General features: G+C 39.2%; 2 protein-coding genes across 2 annotated transcripts; both read right to left on the bottom strand.

Annotated features, from left to right (window-relative positions):
* Window positions 1–1,362: 1,362 nt before the first annotated feature.
* Window positions 1,363–5,208, bottom strand: LOC103701276 (serine/threonine-protein kinase SAPK7). Its single transcript, XM_008783283.4, has 9 exons — window positions 4,757–5,208; window positions 4,586–4,660; window positions 4,372–4,473; window positions 4,186–4,239; window positions 3,981–4,073; window positions 3,785–3,877; window positions 2,335–2,439; window positions 2,079–2,177; window positions 1,363–1,901 (listed from the first exon to the last, which is right to left on the bottom strand). The coding sequence occupies exons 1-9, from the start codon at window positions 4,874–4,876 to the stop codon at window positions 1,572–1,574; spliced, it is 1,071 nt and encodes a 356-aa protein (XP_008781505.1). The 5' UTR covers window positions 4,877–5,208; the 3' UTR covers window positions 1,363–1,571.
* A 5,438-nt stretch (window positions 5,209–10,646) lies between these two features.
* Window positions 10,647–21,019, bottom strand: LOC103701275. Its single transcript, XM_039133214.1, has 6 exons — window positions 20,746–21,019; window positions 17,388–17,580; window positions 15,129–15,215; window positions 13,780–14,166; window positions 12,808–12,967; window positions 10,647–12,443 (listed from the first exon to the last, which is right to left on the bottom strand). Exons 1-6 carry the CDS (start codon window positions 20,802–20,804, stop codon window positions 11,263–11,265), a joined length of 2,067 nt encoding a protein of 688 aa, XP_038989142.1. The 5' UTR covers window positions 20,805–21,019; the 3' UTR covers window positions 10,647–11,262.
* Between the last annotated feature and the right edge of the window lie 1,197 nt (window positions 21,020–22,216).

The raw sequence follows: 22,216 nt of genomic DNA on the forward strand, positions 1-22,216 counted from the left end.
ATCTAGGCATACCTAATCCAAAGCTGACTCGTTAAGAGGTTCAGATCTACATCTGAGTCCATGCCCTACTAACCAAAAATCAGGTTGCATTCGCTTTTTTATTTATAAACACTAGTCAATATGATTGAAAATATAGGTAGTATTGACATGAATAATCGAAAACCTAAGAGAGAAGTGGAGATCAGTGTCAACTGGATCAGTGAGTTTATATTTGCTTCTTTGTTCTGAAGGCAAGAGGCCTTTTGAGTAGATTAGATGTAATTGAAGTATAATCATAAATGCTAGCAGAGAATATAGGACACATTTATGTTAGATATTATGGTCTCTCCTCCTTATTGTAAATGACTATAATTTTGTCGGCATTAGCAAATCATTGGGGATGCCATAGCTTTTGACCCAAAAAGCAGTTTTTCCCAGAAGTTGTATTTTGAAGTTAAAAAGCTATTTTGGGGCAAAGCAGTTTTTTGCTGTAAAAGTGTTTGGCTGTCAAGATCCACAAGCCGTTCTCTACCAAAATAAGATAGAAGGTCAGACTAACAATTTCCAAGGAAGCAGGGGCTTTCTATTTCTTTCTAAAGAGCGAGGAGTCGAAAAATCTAGACATTTGATTTTTCTTTTACTTTTTTTCAATAAATTCCTACACATCGAGATAGTATTGGAGAGAATTAAAGCAGCTCTTCTTGTGTTGGATTGCTGATTTAGATGCCGCCTCTATGATTTTTGAAGTGAGAAAGTAGAAGGATGGATACAAGTGTGGTTAACCATCTCCCAAGTCAGTTGGTTCTTGTCCCTTTCATCTAGAGGTTCAGCAGGTCCAACTCTGGACATACGCCATCTATGTCAAGGATCCATGGACTGTTAGTTTATATTAGCTGCAGAGAAGCTTCTGCGTGCCTTAAAATAGTCCAAGGACAATTGGAGATTTGGATTATTGGCATTTGGAAAATTGCAGCTAAAACATCTACAAATTCTGGCCAGACTGAATCAATAACTGGCTAGCCCAGCCCGGTGATTGGTGAGGATACTATAATTTGTGATGGATCAAACTAAAAGAACAAGAAGAAAGGCTTATATCACAATCGATCAGTATCTCAGTATCTTGATTGCTAAAGCAAAGAAAATGAACCAAAGGAGGAGATTAACACCGATCAGGACTTCTTTTTTCATAAAACAATGATTGAGAGGAGTTAATGAAAATTATGAGGAAAAAGCAGGATGAATCAATAGATGAATGGAAAGGAAGAACAGGTTGCAAAAGCATTTTGGTGCACATGAGTGGAGAAACGGGTGCAGCCAAGCCTGGTGTTATTTGAACATTCAGTAGCCTGTTTTTTTGGTTGGAGTGTCTGAAATAGCTGCACGTAATTTGTTACTCCGTAATTCTACAATATAGTATGCTGCATGACAAGGTCGTACCAGCATTGATAATTGTACAGTGTTATAAAGTACTACAGACACCATATTTCAGAAAAAATCAACTCAAACAAAACTTACAAAGATCCATAATTGACATTGAAAGACCAGGAAAGCACGAAATTACTTCCTTTCCCCTTTGTTCACCTGTTATTTCATCAACTGATCGGGAATTCTCCACTGGCATGGACTTCCTTGACCCTCTTATCATACTCATCTTCTTCCTCCTCATCATTCTCTTGGTTCTCTTGCTTGTCTTCATCCTGCTCATCTTCCTCGGCCCATCCAAAGCCTGCAACATTTGTGGATGATGGCGGAGGGGTCCTAGCCTCCCTAACAATCCTCATAATCTCGTCCACACTCTGAAGGGAGTAGGTGGGGGCATTGATGTCCCTCTTGTAGTACACTGCTTGCGCTGTCTCCGTTAGCTCCCTTGGCAAGTTCTTCAAGAACCATGGATGATTCCTTATCTCCCTAATCGTTATCCTCTGTGGAAAGATGGGAGAGGAAAACAACCTTAGAAAGCCACTTTGTCATAATAATATTGTATTCCTTTCTTTTCTCAAACAATAATTTGGTTTCCTTCAATGGAATTCATTCAGAACTAGAATTTAAATTTGATGCGGGGGCAATAACTAAAGAATTTGAAATTAGTTCATAATTACCCTGGCTGAGTTAGCAACAAAGATTCGGGCGAGAAGTTGCCTGCAATCCTGGGATATGTGCACATATTCAGGTATTTTGTACTGGACTGACATTATTCTCTGAAACCCAAACAAAGTGGCAGACAATGATGTTAACATCGAAAATGTATCAAGAGAATTCCTTGCTTCTTAATACTAGAATCAGCTGAAATGAAGAGATATAGGTCATTACTAAGAAGAAAGTATGGGAGAAGAAAAGAGAGAATTAGACGATTACCTGAATCGTCCTCCTAAAATTCTTGGGGTCATTTGGATCCTCAAAGGGGTAGGCTCCGACCAGCATGACATATAGAGTTACTCCACATGACCATACATCAGCGAGCTACAACACCACAATATGCAGCATTTAAACAAAAGATACACATAAATATAGAGTTTGTACTAACAATAAATTAGACAAGATTAGAATTAAAGAATTGATCATAACAGAACTCAGCAGTTAAAGGAAGCTGATCTTGACTGCATGGAACGCTGGAGTCTAGCAACAAAATGACCAAATTGAATATTCTTACTTCCCCCTATATATAATCGAATTTTATTATCAGAATTCATAGATTCCTGAAATCTGTCTCTGTTAAACTATAAAAACTCTAAAAGAATAACTGTTTACACATCAATCCCTACAACACTGTCATGCAGTGCATATGTTTCCACCCATTAGTTGCCATTCTATAAATCTGACGCGCTTTGAACATACGAGTGAACCGGAGAGGCAAATAACCTGTCTGCCCCCCCCAATTGGCCCTCTCATGTGAGGTTATCCTGTTTTCACAAAGCATCTTCTTTCCTCCTAGTTCCTTCTTTGAGCTACCCGTTGAATAAAATTGACAGAATTTCTTAGCTCTTTTTTTTTTGCATGAACACATGCATACAGTTTGTCTGTGAGTTATGATATATCTCACAATATACGTTCAAAAATCCATCTTCAATCAATGAGGCAACTTAAGTACTGCACACCGTTCCACAAATATCAAAGCTGATATCTTTTAACCACCACCCAAAAAGAAAAAAAGGGCAACCAAATCCCATGGCTGTGAAGAAAAAAAAGGTAAATCCGGTGAAAATACAAGATAGCAAGTATGGGGCCCTCAAAAAAGACTGGTTACCAAACCAGTCATCATAAATAGTCCTAAGATAAATCTCTTTCAGGAAATCACGGCCATCCATCCAGTAAACTTAGACGATGCTGCACGCAGGCCCTGATCTCACCAACGTCATCCCATCAATTCCATGCACCAAACAGGCGCATGAAATGGACAGCTGAGATACCATACCATCAAAAAATCATTAAAACAAATTTGTACACCAAATCGATCCAACGGCACACCATACCAACTGCATACACGAATCACTCTCTACAGGAGAAGTGATGGGACACAAGAAAACGACCGCGGAATCCACCCACTTCGGAGCTTGGACGCATGCTCCGGATTTTCCACCTCTGAATGCGGGCGGGACCCAAATCGGGCCCCACCACATCCCATCCAAATTCCACTCCGCCAAAAACCATCAACAACCCGTCCCACTCGAGCTCTCCGATTCCAATACGAAACCCTCGTTAGGCTCCACGTAGCATCCACGTATAATTCGTCCCAGAACGTGCAATGCATGGATCCAAAACCCGTTAATTGGAAAAGGGGAGAGCTGGGAGAAATTACGGAACTTACCTTGCCGTCGTATTCCCGGCGGGAGAGGACTTCGGGGGCGATGTACGCCGGCGTTCCGACGGTCGATTTGGGCCGAGAGTGGAGCAAAGAGGACTGGATTCCAGACAAAAATTCGATCGTTAGTAAAGAAAAGTTACGGATCGAGACCGACTAATTAATTTGTGATTTCGTGAAGACATTATTAAAAGAATCGGACCTTGGAGTAGCCAAAGTCGCAGATTTTGAGGCGGGGCGCCGGACTGCCGTCGAGGAGAGTGTTCTCCAGCTTCAAATCTCGGTGGCAAATTTGCTGAAATCGATAGTTTTCCGATTCAAAATAGTAAAAAAGGATTCTTTTTATTTTGTACTTTTGAGATGATATTTTTGGGATTTCTCTTTCTTTGGGATGGCCGGGATTTTACCATGAAATGGCAGTAGCTGACGCCGGAGATGAGCTGCTGGAAGAAATACCTCGCCTGAAAAAGAGGGAAAAAAAGGGGAAAAAAAGCTTAGTATAATTATCCTATTTAATCTTTTTTTTATGAAGGTAAGTATCCTATTTCATCGAAAAAATTGGAAAAATCACTAAGAATAGGAAATTGGAGGACCTCGTCTTCGCTGAATCTCCCGGCGTTGCAGATCCTCTCGAAGAGCTCCCCGCCGGCGGCATACTCCATCACGATCGCCAGATGCGTCGGCGTCAGCACCACCTATAGCAAAAAATAATAATAATAATAATTTCTTAGGGTTCCCTTCAGAGAAGAATCGAATGAAACCCTAATAAGACGCCATGAGAGAGACTCGCTGCTTCGAATCCCCAACCTCTTTGAACCGAATGATATTAGGATGCCGCAGCGAGCGGTGATTAATGATCTCCCTCGCCACATTCTCATCGATCTGCACCAAAAAACGCCACATCAAACCCGATAACAACCATCATCCAATCTCGAATCAAGAGAACAAAACGAAACGATTCGATCGGAAATCACTCACCTTCTGCCCTCGGGGTATATACTTCATGGCAACGAGCTCCTTGGTCTCCTTGTTCCGCATCAGCCTCGCCACCCCGAAATTCCCCGACCCTATGTCCCTCACCAGCTCGTACTTCTCCATCTCTCCGAAACAGCCCCAAATCGCTCCACAGCACCGAGAAATCGATGGACCGAAAGGTTAAAGGCGAGACGTTTTCGACGGATCGAATGGAAGGGGGCCAAAAAAGGGATCGATTGGAGGGATTTAAGCGAGGAAAGGGCGGATTATTCTACTGCGAGGACCACGTGAGAAGCCTCGATCCGATGTCTTCCTTCCCCTTCTCTCTCTAAAATAATATTTTTTTATATTTTCTCTTTCTTTCTCGATCGTCGCGAATGGGAAACGGTGGGAGTTTCTTACCGCAGGTGGGGAGCCAAGCCAACTTCTTGTTTTCTAGTGCTCAAGCTTCGAACGCAGAGAGAAAGACAGACGAATCGAATAATTACGGGTATTTGACGTCGTATGTTGGATGTAGGGATGGCAATCACCCGGACCCGCTAATACCTATCTCCGTTATCGGGTCGGGTCGGAAAATTATTGGTGTGGACCGGTTCGAGCCGATAAAATGAGTTGGATCGGATCGAATTTGCTTGAATAAAAAATTTATCATACAAATATTTTATAATAATTATAATTTTAGAAGAAGAGATTTAGATTAAAATTATATCAGACTGAATTCGAAGCGGATATTCTGTATTGACCTAAATCCGTTTCGAATGTTTTGTCTAGAATCTATACCCATCTTAAGATTTAAATGGGTCGAATATTTGGTTTATTGGCTGCAATTATCTTCTTTGGTGATTTTTAATGAAGGGATGGTTGATTTTTTTTTAGGTGAGTTTGATTTCAAGGTGGGGGCAGTGTGGTGGTCGGATTGGTGTAGATTTGATTCTTTATGATTGATTGATAGTGATAATTTTAGGTTAGAAATCAACCATCACTAATTACTAGAAAGCAGGAGGGGGCCACGGATTGATTCCAAGGGGACCAGCCAACTGAAGTTGAAGTTTGGTTCCAATATTTGGCATCTGCACTTCCCTTTTATGTTGTCACGATCCATTTCCTTCTTTTTGGAATCTAGACTTATTGAGAGAAGGATTATAATTACTTAGACCTATCCTTTCTAGGTAGAAGAAAATTTAGTTAGTTGGGTCATATGAGGGACATGAATAGGTCTCTACAAAGTCTTATCCATATTAATATGATTAAAATTAATTGTGAACCAGCTCCAAGATCATCATCTAGCATTTTAATGAAAACAAAAATTATTATTTACTCGATCCATCCTTATGATGAATTTTGGCAACATGAAACAGCATCATTTAATTTGTCATCATTCAAATAATAGACAGATCAATACATTCTCTAATGATAAAAGAAATTAAATCTTACAATATACCAAAAAAATAAAAATTTTCAAGAATATGCTATCCATCATCACCCATGCTACGTTACCTTGCCGTATGCGGCAGTCGAGGGTTGGTATAGTATAATATGGATAGGTGAGTCTCCATTGCATCTGAGCTATTGTTAATTAAGGCATCTTGACACTAGCAATAAGGAATGTAGGAGAAATATATCTCATATTAGTCTTAAAATAAGATATATATTAAATTATTTAATAGTAGAAAATGAAAACATCATATAATTAACAATCATATTTATCTGTTACATAATGATTGGTCTTTAGATTCTCATGCTGTAAATTTATAACATTGCAAGAGACTTTTGGAACTCTTACAGCTGCCAATATACTATTGTAATGGCCATTAATTTGGACCTTGGTGTCTCTCCTAGTAGTTCATTTGAGCCCATGTCGGCCATGGAATAGAAAAGTAAGAGCAACATTTAAATCGAGATGGTAGCCTCGCGGGGGCAGTGCAGCGTTTCCGGTGGCATGGGATGGGCACCGACACACCATCAATCTAGCTCATTTAATTCTGTAATCTCTCTAGGTAGAGAGCTGGCTTTCAACCAAGAAGACTTGACCATATTTCTTGGAGAAGACAATGTCTATGTTCTCTTTGATGTAAAAGGATAATATAATGTTTATGTTACAGAAGAGTTTAGCTTGTGCCATGTGTTGGAGAAGCTTTATATAAGTCAATACATAGTATAGGATCCTGCATTATAATACTAGAGATAATGTAGCATGTCAAGAGTATAGTTTTATACTTGGTAGCTTTCACTGTTGTTTGAAGGCATGTGCCATGATCGTAGGTAGATAGATAGTTTAGGCAAGATTCCATGTTACGTTGTAAATATTAATTGCGAGCTTCATTTGGTATGGTCAAGCTTATATCGTATTCATTACCGGTTGCGTTGATTATGATATGTGGAGTTATGTTTGACCTTATTAGTAGAGCTTCCTCTGGCCATACTTATAGTGTATTCGCCGATGATCACCTTGATTTTTTTATTAGAGTAACGTGGCCTTGTTAGTTGACTTTTAGATAACATTATATTTGTGTTACGGAAGAGTTTAGCATGTGCCATATGTTGGAGAAAGCTCTTTTATAAGTGAATATATGGTATAGGAGCCTTGGTTCTTGTTAGAGCAGAAAAAGGAGTTGTGTTTCTGCACGAGGTATTGTCCGCTTTGGGATGGTTTCAAGCTCCTCTTACGGTTTTGTCTAAAAAGCACCTCGTGAGAAAAAAGAGGATGGAGACTCCTTATAAGCATAATCCTTTCTACTACTCAAGCAGTATGTAACTAAAGGGTATGCCCCCCTTCCACCCCCAACACTAGCCTCCCTAGTGGGAAATATTCGTGCAGGGTTATAGTGGGAAGGTCCACGCACCTTCGGCGCGCCTTATCTGTTAGAGCAGGAAAAGAAGTTGTATCCTGCGTGAGGTATTGTCCGCTTTGGGATGGTTTCAAACTCCCAGACGGCTTTGTCCAAAAGGCACCTCAGGAGGGAAAAAAGGATGGAGACCCTTTATAAGCACAATCTTTTCCACTACTCAAGCAGTATGGGACTAAAGGGTATGGCCCCCCTCCACCTCCAACAGTTCTGATGGTAGAGATAACGCAGCATGTCAAGGCATAGTTTTATATCCTTGCTGGTTTTCATTGTTGTTTGAAGGCATGTGTCATGATGGCAGACAGATAGGTTAGGAAAGATTACATGTTATATCTTAAATATTAATTAAGAACTTCATTTGGCATGATCATAATTATATACTGTGTTTGCTGATCACCTTGATTACAATATGTGGAGTTCTTATATAATTCCATTGAATCCTTCTCTAAAGTTATGTTACTACTCAACAATGAGTGCACTGAGACACCAAATTATACAACTTGATATCCTTGTGCCCATATATGATACAGTATCTAAGTAATATTATATGCTGACATATGCCTCGACTCATATTGTAGTGCCAGCTTATAGCTAGCATGCTCAAGAATTATAATCCGATACATTAGCATAGGATGATCGGCATGCTGAACCATACTCTAAAGACACTTTCTTTAAAAAAGTTTCTTTTGTAAGGTATATCTATGGCTATTTCTTTGTGAAGTTCATGGAACCTAACTTCTAAGACATTGAAAGGAGAAGAGGTCAGAATAAAGTCTTCTAACTGTTCAAAATCAGGGGAGACCCATATTACAACACATACAGTGAGTGGTCCTAGCATCACAGGACCACGCCACCTAAGTTGGGTCAATGGAGTCCAACTACTAGGTGTTATGCAAAGGGATTGATGGATTAGGGAAGCTGAACAAGAGGCAATCTCAAAAATTCCCAATCTTTTAGCTGTCACACGTTACTCCATGAATGGGGAAGCAGTGACACAGAGATCTTTCTCCATGTACCATTTCATGTTAGTTCGTAGTCGAGATAAGGCACAAAGCACTAAACTTTGATCTAAATTGAATCCTAGTTAGACAGTTCGCTAATAATACGGCGATAGGACTATATGGTTTACATTTGGTTCGGTAATATGACTTTATTTCACTTGTAGATGTTAGGAAAACAGAGGTGTAACAAAACAACCATGATTTCTAAACTTGGTGGCACACAAAGACATAACCTAAACATTGCTTACAGATTGCAAGAAAGGTCATATAGTCCAGTCCTTGTAACTCTTCACCATGAAGATTTTTTAAATATTGGGAGGTTCTTTTTTTGTGTGTGTTTTTCGAAGTCTTTTGCATGAGCAGTTCTTCAATCATTTATATATATAGAATAACTATGGTGTTCCCACCAGCTTGCTGCTTTGTTCATGAATTCCATGCCGCAGGTTTGCTCGGAGATATGCTTGTGATCAGGCTGAAGCTCATCTCCTTCCGTCCATGGATACCCACCCCTTGAAGCTCCTGCTCACAATATGGCTAGCAAGATTATCAAGGAGAAGGTCTTATCACTAGCATCAAATTCTTTTTTGGTTTAATGTAAAGGGAGGCAAAAAGAGCCATATGGCTTTTATTGAAGATTAATCGTATTTACAACAAAGATGAGAGACAGAGATGAGTTATATTATCAAGGGAGGAGATGAATAGATGCAAGAAAAAGAAACTAAATAGTTCCAAACCAAGTGTTTGATAATTAGGACAGAGAATGTTGATGCTCGTAAAAAAAAGCAATGGAAGAAAGAATATCATCCAGACCAACAAGCAGGAGCATTCATTGCTTGAAAGTTTCCAACCAATTTCATAAAGATTCTCAAAACAACACTTTCCTGCTATACTAGCATTGAATTCTAAATATGTCTAAAAGCCATATATCCTATTCAAATATCAATAGAATATATCTCATTCAAATAATACATTCTTATGTGTTATGTTTAACATTCATTTTATTTTATTTTCCCGAGGCATGCATGTTCATGGAACTTTCCTCTCGGGCGTTGGCGTTGACAAGGAAAGGGCTTTTCCCTCGCATAAACAAGAACAGGTTAAGTCTGGTGACTCGTCTCTTCTGACTGCTTAGAAACAAGCGAGACCCCACCGTAAAGCATCTGCATGGCTCCGGCGATCACATGACCGACTGCCCCAATGTTGGGTCCGAGGATCCCCAACTACTCTGGTATCATGGAGGAGAAAAAAATAAAGAAAGAAGTACTGTGACATAGTTCAGATCTGCACCTACGACAATTGAGGTACGAATAGGCTAAGAAGTTAAGTCAACGAGGTGGTGGGTGGAAGGACCGAAGGAGGCTTTGCCATCCATGAATGCTGAAATATAACCGTCACACTTCGCTCCCAAAATGCTGAAATCCAACCCCTTCAGATGGTAAAGATTCCTGGATTTGGGTTACATGTTCCGCACGAAAAAATAATTATTTTCGACCATTGGATCCTGCCCTATATTGATCTTAGAACACTCCAAACTCCAACCATCTTTATGCAGAAATTTTAAAGCAGCTATTGTGCAATCTAATAATAAATTCATGTGAATTATTATTTTTTTTTTGCGCGGAAGATACAACACGCCAGGGGGAAAAGAGAGAGAGAGAGAGAGAGAACATGAGAATATATGGTCTGGATATTAGTTATAAATTGTGAATAGCAATGTAGTTGCTGTGAATAGTGGCGTCCCCATCAACTTGAGGACTGCTCATGAATACGCGAGCGTCCATATCAGCTAAAGTAAAAAGCTTCCAAGAGTGTTCTATCAATTGATGGGACGCAACCATCCATATGATGTTTCTTTCGCTTGAATCAGCCACGCACAGCACCGAGCAGATACAGAATGGCTGGACCACCGACTTCTCTTTATGCTGCTTTAAAAAGTGTCCTTCCTCTATTTACTGTAGCATATATTTTACTGTGGAACAAAATAAGTGAGAAAAATAATAGGTGGAAGCCGAAATGCAGCCACGCGAAAGAGGCGGAGGCCGGAGATTCACGAAAGCGGAGCTCTACCGTTCGAAATAGGAGCCAAGAGAGGAGCCTTTTATTAAAAAAAAAGAAAAATAAATAAAGTCGGTCATGAATTTACCAACTTTTACTTAAAATTCTTAAAAATAAAAAAAACCCCTCCGGACCCTTATTTCAAATAAAACAGGTGCAGCTCTCCAGTCTCCTCCACGTGAAAGCTTTCCGGCCTCTCTTTCTTCCTCTCTCTCTCCCGCTTTTTCTCTCTCTTCCTCTTTTTTCTTCTCCATCGCTGGTCTCAGTTTCATTGTCGGGACTGTCCCAGTTTGCCGGCTCGAAATGCCCCGAGCCGGACGGTTCAAAACGGTTCCGCCCGACCATGCATCAGATATTCAGTTCTATCATCCAGGAAGCATGCACACCAAACATCTCAGATTCTCCCTTAGCTCAAAAACCTGACAACTTGTCAGCAGAAAAGAAAAAGGAAAAAAAGTGGACAAGCTACTTCTTGCATACGCTAGCTTGTTCATATTTGCTTATGACAATGCTGAAGTTCTTCAATGTTTTCCAGCTATACGAAAATGGTACTGGAACACCTCCCTTGGATGTCCATCCTATCTCCACCACCCTTGCCATCACCAACTTAGTCTTGTTTTGCACAAATTGATCCAGCCTCGTCGTCACCAGATGATTTATTGCTTGATGCGATGTCCTCTAATGCTGCATGCTGTTCCACCTGTATGCAACTCTGCTTGACCTCATCAACCCCAGCCTCCGTACCAGCCGACTGCTCTTGGGCCACAATTGGATTCTGAGAACTCACAGCATTCACGCTTTGGCTCTTGCCGGACACCCCACTGGCCGATTTAGTGCCCTCTTCAACTGGAATCTGAGATCCACCAACATCAATTTCCCTGGCTTTGCTCTCAGCTGTTCCAGTGTCAGGTGGAACTGCTTTGTTATCGACAGTTTGATTCTCATCAATTTGTGATTTTGAGATATCCATACCTCCAGCTACAGCTTTTTGCATGCCACAAGCAGCATTGTTGACAATGTTGTTGTCATTCTCACCCACATCCAGGCTCAGCAATTCTGTTTGATGGTTCTGTGCTGCAGCACCATCCACTTCCAACTCATCTGCACCTTTAACCTCTTCAGCCAACAACTCATCAACGTCAATGGTTGCGATAACAGGGAAAGCGATATCACTATTGCTATCAGCATTTTCTTGTGAATCAGCAGATGGCTTGGATTCTGACAATGTTGGTGGAGCTGACGAGTTTGGTACTGCAGCACAGCCGGTCGGAGGATTGCTTGTAGGTCTTTGAGAGGAGCCTTGCAGTTGCTGCATTCCATGCCTGGGCAGAGTCGGTGACAAGACTGAACTTGCTACAGCTGGTGTAGGCATGGTAACTGCTAGCTGAGCATGGCGGACACTTGGTGGCTGTGATCCCACCATGTTGGTGGCAGGTGATGATTTAGCTGCCATAATTGGAGATTTTGGATTAGCACCTCCCCCATGTCTGATATGAACAGCACTTTTGGATTGTGCAGCTTTGAACAAAGAGGCAGCGGTGGACGGAGTTGCAATGCGTCCTCCAGCAGCAAAGGCAGCGGCTTGTATCAAAGGATTGGGACCTACAGACGGCTTGCCAGGGGCCACTGGTTTCTTGGGGATTGTTCGAGGCTTATTTGAAGTGTTTGAGGCTACTTTTTGGGATGCTGTCTGGGTGGAAGCTTGTAGAGGAGCAGAAGCAGGCAATGCCTCAGATGCTGAAGCTGAGAGCGTAGCAGAACTGGCTGGCGTGTTTGATTGTGTAGAACCTGTTTAATATTCAACTGATTTTGGTTAGTCTCCATTACACTGTGGATCACAGATAAAACATAAAATTGATGCAGAAGAATGGGAGAGAAAGAGAGAGACAGAGAAGCAATTTCACCCGGAATAAAATATAAAGAAACCAGATTCAGAATTTAATCTTTTGCTATTAATTTTCTAAGTTACACATTACATGGCACATAATAGGATCTGGATTTCTTGTAAGAGGTGAAAAAATGCTTATGTATTATTGGAGTAAGAAAAATATCCTTACACTGCAACAAAGAATGTAGCTACACACATCATGTCTGTGATGATGATGATTCTAAAAGTTTAACATTAAAAAAAAACAAAAAACAATGGAAAAACCTGATAGTATAGCTGATAAGCTTCCAGTCATAGGCATATCAAGAGCCAAGGAAAATGCCTTTTGTGCTGCCAGCCTCTCCTCAGACCGTGTTGAGTTGACTGTTTTGTTGCCGGAACCTGCAAATAAGTTGGCCTGGCGCCTCCGAATTGTGGCCCATCTCTGAAGATATTTAAAAGATATAGATCATTATCCACTGAAGCTATGATGAATATTGGAAAATTAAAGGCAAAAAAGTATCAGTTACATTTCATCATATTCTAAATTAGCAGCAGTTCTGCATAAATTCCATTTTCAGATCCAGATCAACACTTTTTTTTTATGTTGCAACTTTCCTCTAGCTAATGCATCTGTTCATTCATAACTAGAACCCAGAAACTCAGCCAAATACCTTTCCCACATTGGCAACGCCAATGACGCGTTCCTAAAGAAGCATATTCCAAAATTTAGATGTTAAGGTTAATTTAGAATTCATCAGTAATCAGTTTAGCCACCATCTGATTATTTTCATTGGTATCATCATCTAGTAGCAAAAGGAGATCAGGTAGAAACAGATAGCTATGGAAAATGAAGATCATGGGAAGGAAGGAATGTACAGATCTTGACAATGAAAAACTGATCTAGTCAACAACAGCATATAATTAGATCCATCCAGATTACACGTGCTATATAGATTCTCAAGAAGGATAATAAGAAAGTCATTTGGATGAAGGAACGCTTCAACAAGGAGAAGTCCAAGAAAAAGTGATAAAGTTCCAACAGGCATTTCTTTCTCAACTCTCTATTAAGCGAATTGTGCATACATATCAGCACCAAGGTGAGAACATGTGGCCATTAGCATTGACTCAGAAAACCACGTCAAAAATCAACAAATGAGCAGGAAAACCAAGAAAGCTATAAACATCATCTTAATATATAAGAGTTTTTTGAAAAATAAAAGCTCAATGCATAGTAAATATTCTGAGTAGTGGTACCTGAGATAGCTGCGAAGCAGTTCTGTTGTGCTTGAAGTCTCCTTTAAGAATGTTCGCCCAATTCCCTTCCCCACACTTCTGCACAGCAGCTATTAATTCCATATCCTCCTCTTTAGTCCATAATTTCCTTTTCTTTTTAGCAGGCAAGCCTGAACCTGCTGATCCATTTCCATCAGACACTTCAGCAGGCCTTTTAGTTGCTAGTTGTTGTTTCTGAACAGAATGAGAAACCCCAGCATTTGTTCCACTGGTGGCATGAGCAAGCTGTTGTTTATCTGATGGGTCATGTGGTGTCTGTCCATCAGGTAAGTTTCTGGTCAAAGGAGCTTCTAGGTTTGTACGATTTGTTGGGCCTGATTCCCGTGAAGAGCCCGACACGATCAAAATCTGGCCGTGTATTTAATAAAATAATTATGTTGTCATCATTCAGATGTAACAAGTCAGGAGATTAAAGAAAATACTCGGAGAGAGAAAATTCTTCCTCTTCTCTTTGCAAGGCGTGCATCTACTGACAGAATGTGGGAACAGTTTCAAAACAATCTCGAGTTAAAACCAAGCATAGTAAAAATATAAACTAATGCTTCAATCTTGTGCTCATTCACTCACATTACTAACTTATATGCATGTTTATGTGAGCACAGAGCTCGAGATACTTGTCATTGTAAAGGTAATTAAAAAATTCTTAAGTACTGCAACCTGTCTGATACTTCTTGAGTAATCACTTTCTATGTTCAGGTCATGTGCCTTAAGCAAGGAAATATACTATTGATTTTTAGAGAGGAAAGGAATACATTTGTGTCACAGGCTCTTGCAAGGCTAGCAGAATCGTGGTCCACCATATCGCCAAATGCAAATGTATAAAAGGTAATTAGTAACATGGCTAGACTATGATACTGATAAAAGTGGTAGACATCATTCTTTCAGCAAATGATAGAATGCAGATAGATATAAGCCCTTTAAAATAAGTAAAGCAATCTTCAACTGTTGCAGATCAATCCCTAAAAAATTCTTGAAAAGCCACTGCAAAATCTACATGCCCTGCCACTCAAACATACATGTAAAAGAACAAATCATGAAAGACAGACTATCAATACAGTAATCGATTTAAATGTCCATGCCCTTCGCCCAGTGGCAGGTCACCTTCTGAAGGTGGCTGAGAACAGTCACATGAAGCAAAGATATCAACAAACATAACAAACTAACACCAGGATTCAATAGAAAACAACTAAACCATTAGGCCTTATTCATGAAAACTTTACACATGCATACATGTCACCTCTGCAAATAACATATAAAAGAAAGTACTATATTCGAATAGGCTTATATGTTCAAAATATTGATGATTATACCTTAGCACATGCTGTGGCATCCGATAATGCTTCAGCACTTGGAGCAGGAAAAGCTTCTAATTCAAATTCCAAATCACTGTCATCATCCTGCAATTTTACTTGCATCAAATTAGTATTAGTTATTATGAGAAAGCAAAGATTAAACAGGAAAAAAGAAAATGATTTGCTACAGATGAGGGTAACTAAATATGAGTAACAAACACCAAAAGCATTTTTCCTTGATGGTAATAAGCACAATCAACATGAAATATGATTTTAGTGGAAAAGTGAAGAGGAAAGTGGAATTCTGGTAAGGAGTCTGCCAAATGGAATGCAGGCCAAGTTACAGGGATCAAATGCATGAACTTAAACCATATAGAATATCATGGTGCTCAAGGTTAAAGACCAGCTTGTAAATGATGAAATCTATGGTTAGATTTTCAGTGAGGGTTTAATTGAAAACTGCTATTCTGACAGTACGGTAAGGGGGCTTAGGCTCTGTAATAAACATTGAAGTCTTGACAGTTGATCAAGATTTGGAGGTGGCTATATGCTGCTTTATAATGTTCTACAGCCTTTATTGGCAGGGGAATTCATGTTCTATGATAAATATCAATATTTGGCAATTAGTTATTATTCCATCGGAATTTGTTTACTGTAGAGGCAAGACTGTTCTATAAAGTTTTAGGTTCCTGACTCTGGCTTATGGTTGTAAAAAAGTCTTCACGAAAGTTTATAACAAAAATCTACATGCTGAGAATAGGATGGATTCTGTTGAACATAAGTAGCTGATCCACTTATTGCACATGCAAGGTTTTGTTTGTCCATAGCTAAAAGAGGCTTACCATTTTATTAAGTGGATCACTTTCTAATACCTTCATGTCTTGAGGCTTGATTTTCTTTGCGATGCATTCTATGCTGAGAAGTGTCGGCAGTAGTTGATTGAGTTCATGTAATGTAAGCACAGAGAGTTCACGATATTTTGCCAATGATGGAAATCTAGCCAGCTGAATGCTGGAATTGGAAGATATTGTTGATGAATTGTAGGTTTTTCTTGGACAGAATTAAAAGAAGAATAGTTGTTTGGAAATATCCTATAGCATAATTTGCATCTTCTTTTCCGCAAAAGGAAGTGTCACGGAGGGGAGAGAGAAACCAAATAAGGCTCAATGGAAGGAAGAACAAGGATTTTTGAAGGGAGCACAAGCTAATGATTTTTTAGGAGCAAGTGTATCTAAAACCAACTATTTTCACAATAATACAAATGCTTGTCCATAAAATATTGGAATGAGATATAACATCATGGACAGGAGATGGGTGGTGGAGAAAGGGATTTATGGGGAAACAGTAATGTTCGTTAATTTTTTTGTCCATTGCTATGACCAACAGAGTGCTTGTGGATATTAATAGAAGATAATGCATGCACTAAGCCATACTACAGGTCAATTTAGGAATCCAATCAAGAGATGTATTAAAAATAGATATATTACTAAGTTTGCTCATTAAAAAAAACTTTTTTTTACTAAAACTTGTTTTAACTAAAGTTTGCTCATTATAAGAACTTGTGACGGTTTGTCAATGGCACATATTTTAAAAGTGAAATGTAGAGGATCATGAAGATTGTTGACATGTTACTCTACCCTGATGGATGGTTATAGCATGGAGGTGGTTCCCTAGAACAGTTGAACAGGGCAATAACAAGAACAATATTCCACAAGCCTGGTGCAACTGAGATTGGGGCCAGATCCTTGATTTGGTCTATTCAGAAACATGTCGTGTTATAAGTAAAAGGAAACAAGAATTTTACTTAGGTGGTTCTAAGAGAGCACAAGTAAATTTGTTCCTTGATCATGCGCCTAGTAGAATGGTTCAAAGCCACATAAAGAGATCGATTCATGGGAACCTCTTTGTTGCATCACTATTAGTTTCCAATTGATGATATTCTCTGAAGGGAAATAGGGAGGATCTGAACAGGTTCCATATGGTTTGATGAAATCAGGTTTCTTTAGTAATATAGTTGATACAGCAACCAATGATATGTAGAGCAGTACTATTCAATATATACAAAACCCAACATCTTAACAACTAGAAATACCATCTTATCTGAGATGCCAGAACCCCAGGTTAGATGGCTATCACTAGAAGAAGTGAAAGGTTGGAAGTGAACAAATCTATGATAAAAACCTAATAAGAGTTGCAAATGTTCCAAATATAATGGAAGTATCTGGTAGATGCAACTCTGAAAATATTTTATGTTTTATGTAGGAGAGTCAAACAAACCAAAGGTTCACTCTTGTCTTCCACTTTGTCCAGCAGTTTATCACGGTAGGCCAGATGTCGCCATAGCATCTGATATTCCCGAGGATTAGTGATCCCAGTCGAAGTTTTCTTAACGAGTGCACTCCAGTCTATTTTTGGTCCAGCAAACTGAGAAATCTCCTGGAGAAGAGCAAGAATTGATGTCGCAGAGTACCTGAAAAAACAAAAGTTGATGTAAGCAAGAGCAAAGGACATCAGCCAAATATACAAGTCAAAAGGTTGACATAATCAGCTTCATACAACAACAAATTATCCTTCTTTTTTTTTTTTGGCTGAAACACATGTATCATACATAGCGGATACGAATACATCTAAAGAAATCAAAAGATAACAAGTCCCTGAATGCACCGGGTAGTTCCCTCTCTCCCAGCCACAGGGTCTCCCCAGAGTGGTTAGCCACATAAGAGACTACCCAATTTGCTGCTCCGTTGGCCTCTCGATATACATGCTTGGCCTACAAGGCCATACCACCCCTCACCATTTTCCGAATATCCCTAAGAAACGGATGGTAATCACCCACCTCTCCCACACTCTGCTGGATCCAACCAATGACAGTAGCTGAGTCGCCCTCAAGCACTAAGGTAAGATATTGGCCTGCAAAATGCGTCAGACATACCTTAGGCCGGTCCAGGCAGCCCTCAACTCCGCCCTCGGGACAAAGGTATCGAAAATCTAGGACAAATTATCCTTTACTGAAGATTGGAATATAGAGAAAGCTTTACTTATGTTGAAATATGATATATACAACATAATTTTGACCTTGTAGAAGGAAAATTATTCAATAGTTCTCTCTATTGTTAATTTACATAACAATTACAGTAAGAAGATAAAAGAAATTATAAATAATGTTTTGGTTCAGCTCTTTTAACTTGTCTTCTAAAGGTGAATGTGATTCCCCATATCAAATCATGCCTTTTTTTCATTTCATCTATGTCCTTCCAAAGCCCAACACAATCTTTAAGAATCACTCCCTGGTTGCATGAGCTTAACCTGTGCAATTAATATGGTCAGCTTTCTTCATATTAACAGCCTTGAAAGAGAATATATACCATTTCACAGAGGCTTGCATTCCATCTAGATCATGTAATAAAAGGTTCTCGAAATCTGAGGGATCATAATAGACATATAGAATCAATCCATATATGTGTGATAAGACTTGCAAATGATGTAAAGACATTTTACACATATGCTCAATAATTCTGTGGTACTATTCTTTCTTTAAAAGCAAAACCTAATGAAAATATTTACATGCACCTAATTGAATATGTGAACTTTGCGTATGGAGACAAGGAGTGCATAATACTGAATGAAACATTATGTCATCTGTTAGCTTGTCATTTTTGAAAACGTGCATCATTACCATATTTACACTTACAAGCCAATGAGCTCATTGAATGTCTCCAAATGTTTGTTTGGGAATTCGAACAATGATAACAAAGTGATAGCATTTATACTTTCAGTAATAATCAGGAAAGAATTAAGACAATAAGAAAAAAAGAAATTCTTATGAAGCCAGATGTGAGAGAGAGAAAGCGAGCGAGAATCACACGTATTTTAACAAATGGACTGTATCTTCTTAGTCTTGCAGTATGGAGAAGAAAATGCTTTTTTTTATCTATACCATGAAAAATGAGTCTCAATTTCATAAAGATTTTGACAATCAATTTTCCTTCCCAATTTACCATCAGCTTCTGAACAAAAGTAACATAGAGTAATATATATACTACATTGGCATGTGATTGTTATTAAAAATTAACATGCTTGTTTCGTATAAGCCACTTACTAAACCATTCTCAACCACAAAAACCACTAGCACTTATTTCCTTTTGTCTCTCTGGCAGAAGAACGTGGGATGCAGTTGCCATAGCACTATTATTTCCTTCCATTATTTCCCCAGAATCAACCATCGCCATAACGTGGGATCCACAAACCCCACATAGTCCTTTCCAACATAATAAGGTGCAATTTTCCTCGAGCTATCATAATATGGAGATCTCATGTGAAAAGCAAAAGAACCACACGGTAGCTTTCACATTGAAGCTACAAATCAGCTGCATAACCCTTTTGCATGACAATGTTATGTTATCAGAGTCTTTTCTAACTACTACGATTAAGGCGTAATAAAGCCGATAGCGGATCCCATCTGACCACTGTAATGGAAAAAACAGCTATAATTATCTGATTCGAGCATGTGGTTAAATGTATTTAAAATAACAGCCATTATGACAGCTATTATTGTCTGCTGTAACAGGAAATAACTGACGGCGGTGGGAGAGTAACTGTGTTATTTGAACCATCCATAGAATAAAAAGCTTGTCCTGCACATATGGTATGGAGTTTTAAATTGGAAAAAAAATGATAATATTTAATGGTATGAATGTCGAAATATCACATAACATCAATTTCCATGATATTCCAAAGTGTTCCATTGATATACAACCATTCAATGACAGCTAAAGAGAAGGGGCTAGCAGATTATCTAATAGAATTACAAGCATTCAAAGAGTCGTAGGTATTTAACTAGATGGTTTTTCGGGAAGTTTTGTTTCTCCCAAATATCATTAGCAGTCGCCATTTTGAACAGCTCTAAGACATAAGGGTGTGTTCAGGAGAGACACAAAGCAGCGGACTGAGTTTGCAGAATGAACTTGTATAAAGCCAATGGCAATTTGAATCCAGAGCTTGCATAATATGTAAACGATGGTAGGTGAGTAAACTTGGATTAGCATGAAGTTCATATACATTGCATCTGCCTCCCAGAAAGGTCAAACCAAAGTATGCCCAAAACCTATATTCTGGAGCATGACAAAATCGTGGCAAGATACCGTTTTTCCCTCTCCAAAACCCTAATGTGAAAAACAGTAAAATCCCAAACATGTCACAGTTGGTGAATCCGTGTCCAAAGTGGTAACTTTGGTTGAGAATTCCAACGAGATCTAGTAAAAACCGCTATATTGATCTTCTCACACAAGCAATTCGCATGGTAACACAGAAACAGGGGATTTATATAAAAACCCAAATTCACAATAAACAGCCTAACCCGGTTCCAACCTGGTGCCCATATTTTTATGATTATTATACAAAGTAGGGTTTTTTTTTAAAACCTGGTTCATGAAAAATATCATCCAAGAACAAAATCGCATTTTCTTCTACCTTCTACAACCTCACGAATAAACACCCAAACTTCTTCGATCAGAGATTAGTATCGGCAGTACATCCAATCCATCTCATGGATTGAAATCTCTCAAATAAAGAATCGATAGGACGCATGAAGACTGTCTAAGACCGAATTAAATGATCATTGAGGAAAGAGAAAAACCTTTGGACAAGGATCGAGACATCATCCTCGGTGATGGAGCCCTTCTTCTTCGACCCCATTGTCGCCCTCCCCAGCCGAATCGGTGAAAGATTCGAACGTTTGGATAGCTGGGGATCGAAAAACGAGATGGAGAAGATTAGCGTATCGTCATTTAAGGGAATTCATTGATCAGCGAGGGAGGGAGGTGATTCGGGCAGAACCCGGGAGCCATCGAGACGGATTTGTTTTTTTTCCTTTCTTGTATTTTGTCAGGGGGAGGGTGTTGTTTCACAGAACTCGGGCTCGGGCTCGGGCTCGGGCTCGGTACCGAGCTCTGTATTGAGCTCGAGCTCGGGCTTGTTTGGTAAAAGAAAAGCTCGGGCTTGGGCTCGTAAAGCTCGTTTCGAGCTCGGGCTCGAGCCCCATAACAAAAATCTACATTAAATACCACAAATGAGGCTCTTACATCATTAAAATGAGGCCCATTTTCTTGGTCTCACTGTTGTGGCTCGAGCTCGTTTGGGCTCGTGAGCTGCTCGGGCTCGAGCTCGGACTCGAGCTCGAATTTAAACGAGCCTCATTTTAGACTCGGGCTCGAGCTCGTTTGACTAACGAGCCGAGCTCGAGCCGAGCTTTTAACGGGCCGAGCCCGAGCAGCTCGGCTCGTTAACAGGCCTAAAAATAAAAAAGCGGAATAAGCTCGTCAGCCCAATTTCGCCAACATATAGTTATAAATTTTTAGTATATAACATATATTGTAATTTCAATTTTATGTTTGCAAAGTTGAGATTGGTGGTTGAGTGGTTGTCTTTTAGGGCATTAGGTGACAACAATTCTCACCCTTTAATCCTTGATTTTGGTGGCCGCTTCAATCGAAAAGCAAATAGTATTGTTGATTGGGAGGCTACCCTACTGCCATTGTTCCTCCATAAAATTTTTTAATGCCATCGATGTGTTTATATCAGAATTGTATAATTCATTTGTTCTACCAAAAAAAAAAAAAAATAAGATAGTGAAAATCTCTCGAAAAAAAACTTGAAGTGAGCAGCTTTACTCTTCTATCAGCATCCTGAAAATATTATTTCTTAATTCAAAAGGGCATCCATCTTTAGTCGAATTTGGCCTACATTTTCTGGTCCGATGCATATAGAGTTCGATATTATAGAGTTTAATTGATGTTTTGTTTTGTTCTTAGTCATCTTCCATAAGTTTTATTAATTGTTGGTCTATGTATAAAGTTTTCTTTTTTTGTTTTCAGTGATTTTGATCACTTGTACAAATGTGCTCACCTTGGATAGTGGAATAATAGAATATGAAGAAAATAAATTTGAAAAATTCAAATGTGCTTGCTTAGACAATGTACTGATAAGAAAATGGGAGATAATCAAAAGAAAACAAATGCCGTCCTACTATATATACTTTGTTACATCTTTACAAAATAGAGAGATGGGGAGAGAGAAAAGGGACATACCTTTTAATTTTCATTCTTATT

The sequence above is a fragment of the Phoenix dactylifera genome, chromosome 14 (assembly GCF_009389715.1).
Source record: "Phoenix dactylifera cultivar Barhee BC4 chromosome 14, palm_55x_up_171113_PBpolish2nd_filt_p, whole genome shotgun sequence".
Taxonomy (NCBI): domain Eukaryota; kingdom Viridiplantae; phylum Streptophyta; class Magnoliopsida; order Arecales; family Arecaceae; genus Phoenix; species Phoenix dactylifera.

Coding starts and splice junctions, on each gene's coding strand:
- LOC103701276 (XM_008783283.4), bottom strand. CDS start 4,876: ATGGAGAAGTACGAGCTGGTGAGGGACATAGGGTCGGGGAATTTCGGG. Junction 4,474..4,585: donor ATATCATTCGGTTCAAAGAG/GTTGGGGATTCG, acceptor TTTTTGCTATAG/GTGGTGCTGACGCCGACGCA. Junction 1,902..2,078: donor TTGTTGCTAACTCAGCCAGG/GTAATTATGAAC, acceptor ATCTTTCCACAG/AGGATAACGATTAGGGAGAT.
- LOC103701275 (XM_039133214.1), bottom strand. CDS start 20,804: ATGGGGTCGAAGAAGAAGGGCTCCATCACCGAGGATGATGTCTCGATC. Junction 17,581..20,745: donor GTCTCGATCCTTGTCCAAAG/GTTTTTCTCTTT, acceptor TTGTTTTTTCAG/GTACTCTGCGACATCAATTC. Junction 14,167..15,128: donor ATGCCACAGCATGTGCTAAG/GTATAATCATCA, acceptor ATACACGGCCAG/ATTTTGATCGTGTCGGGCTC.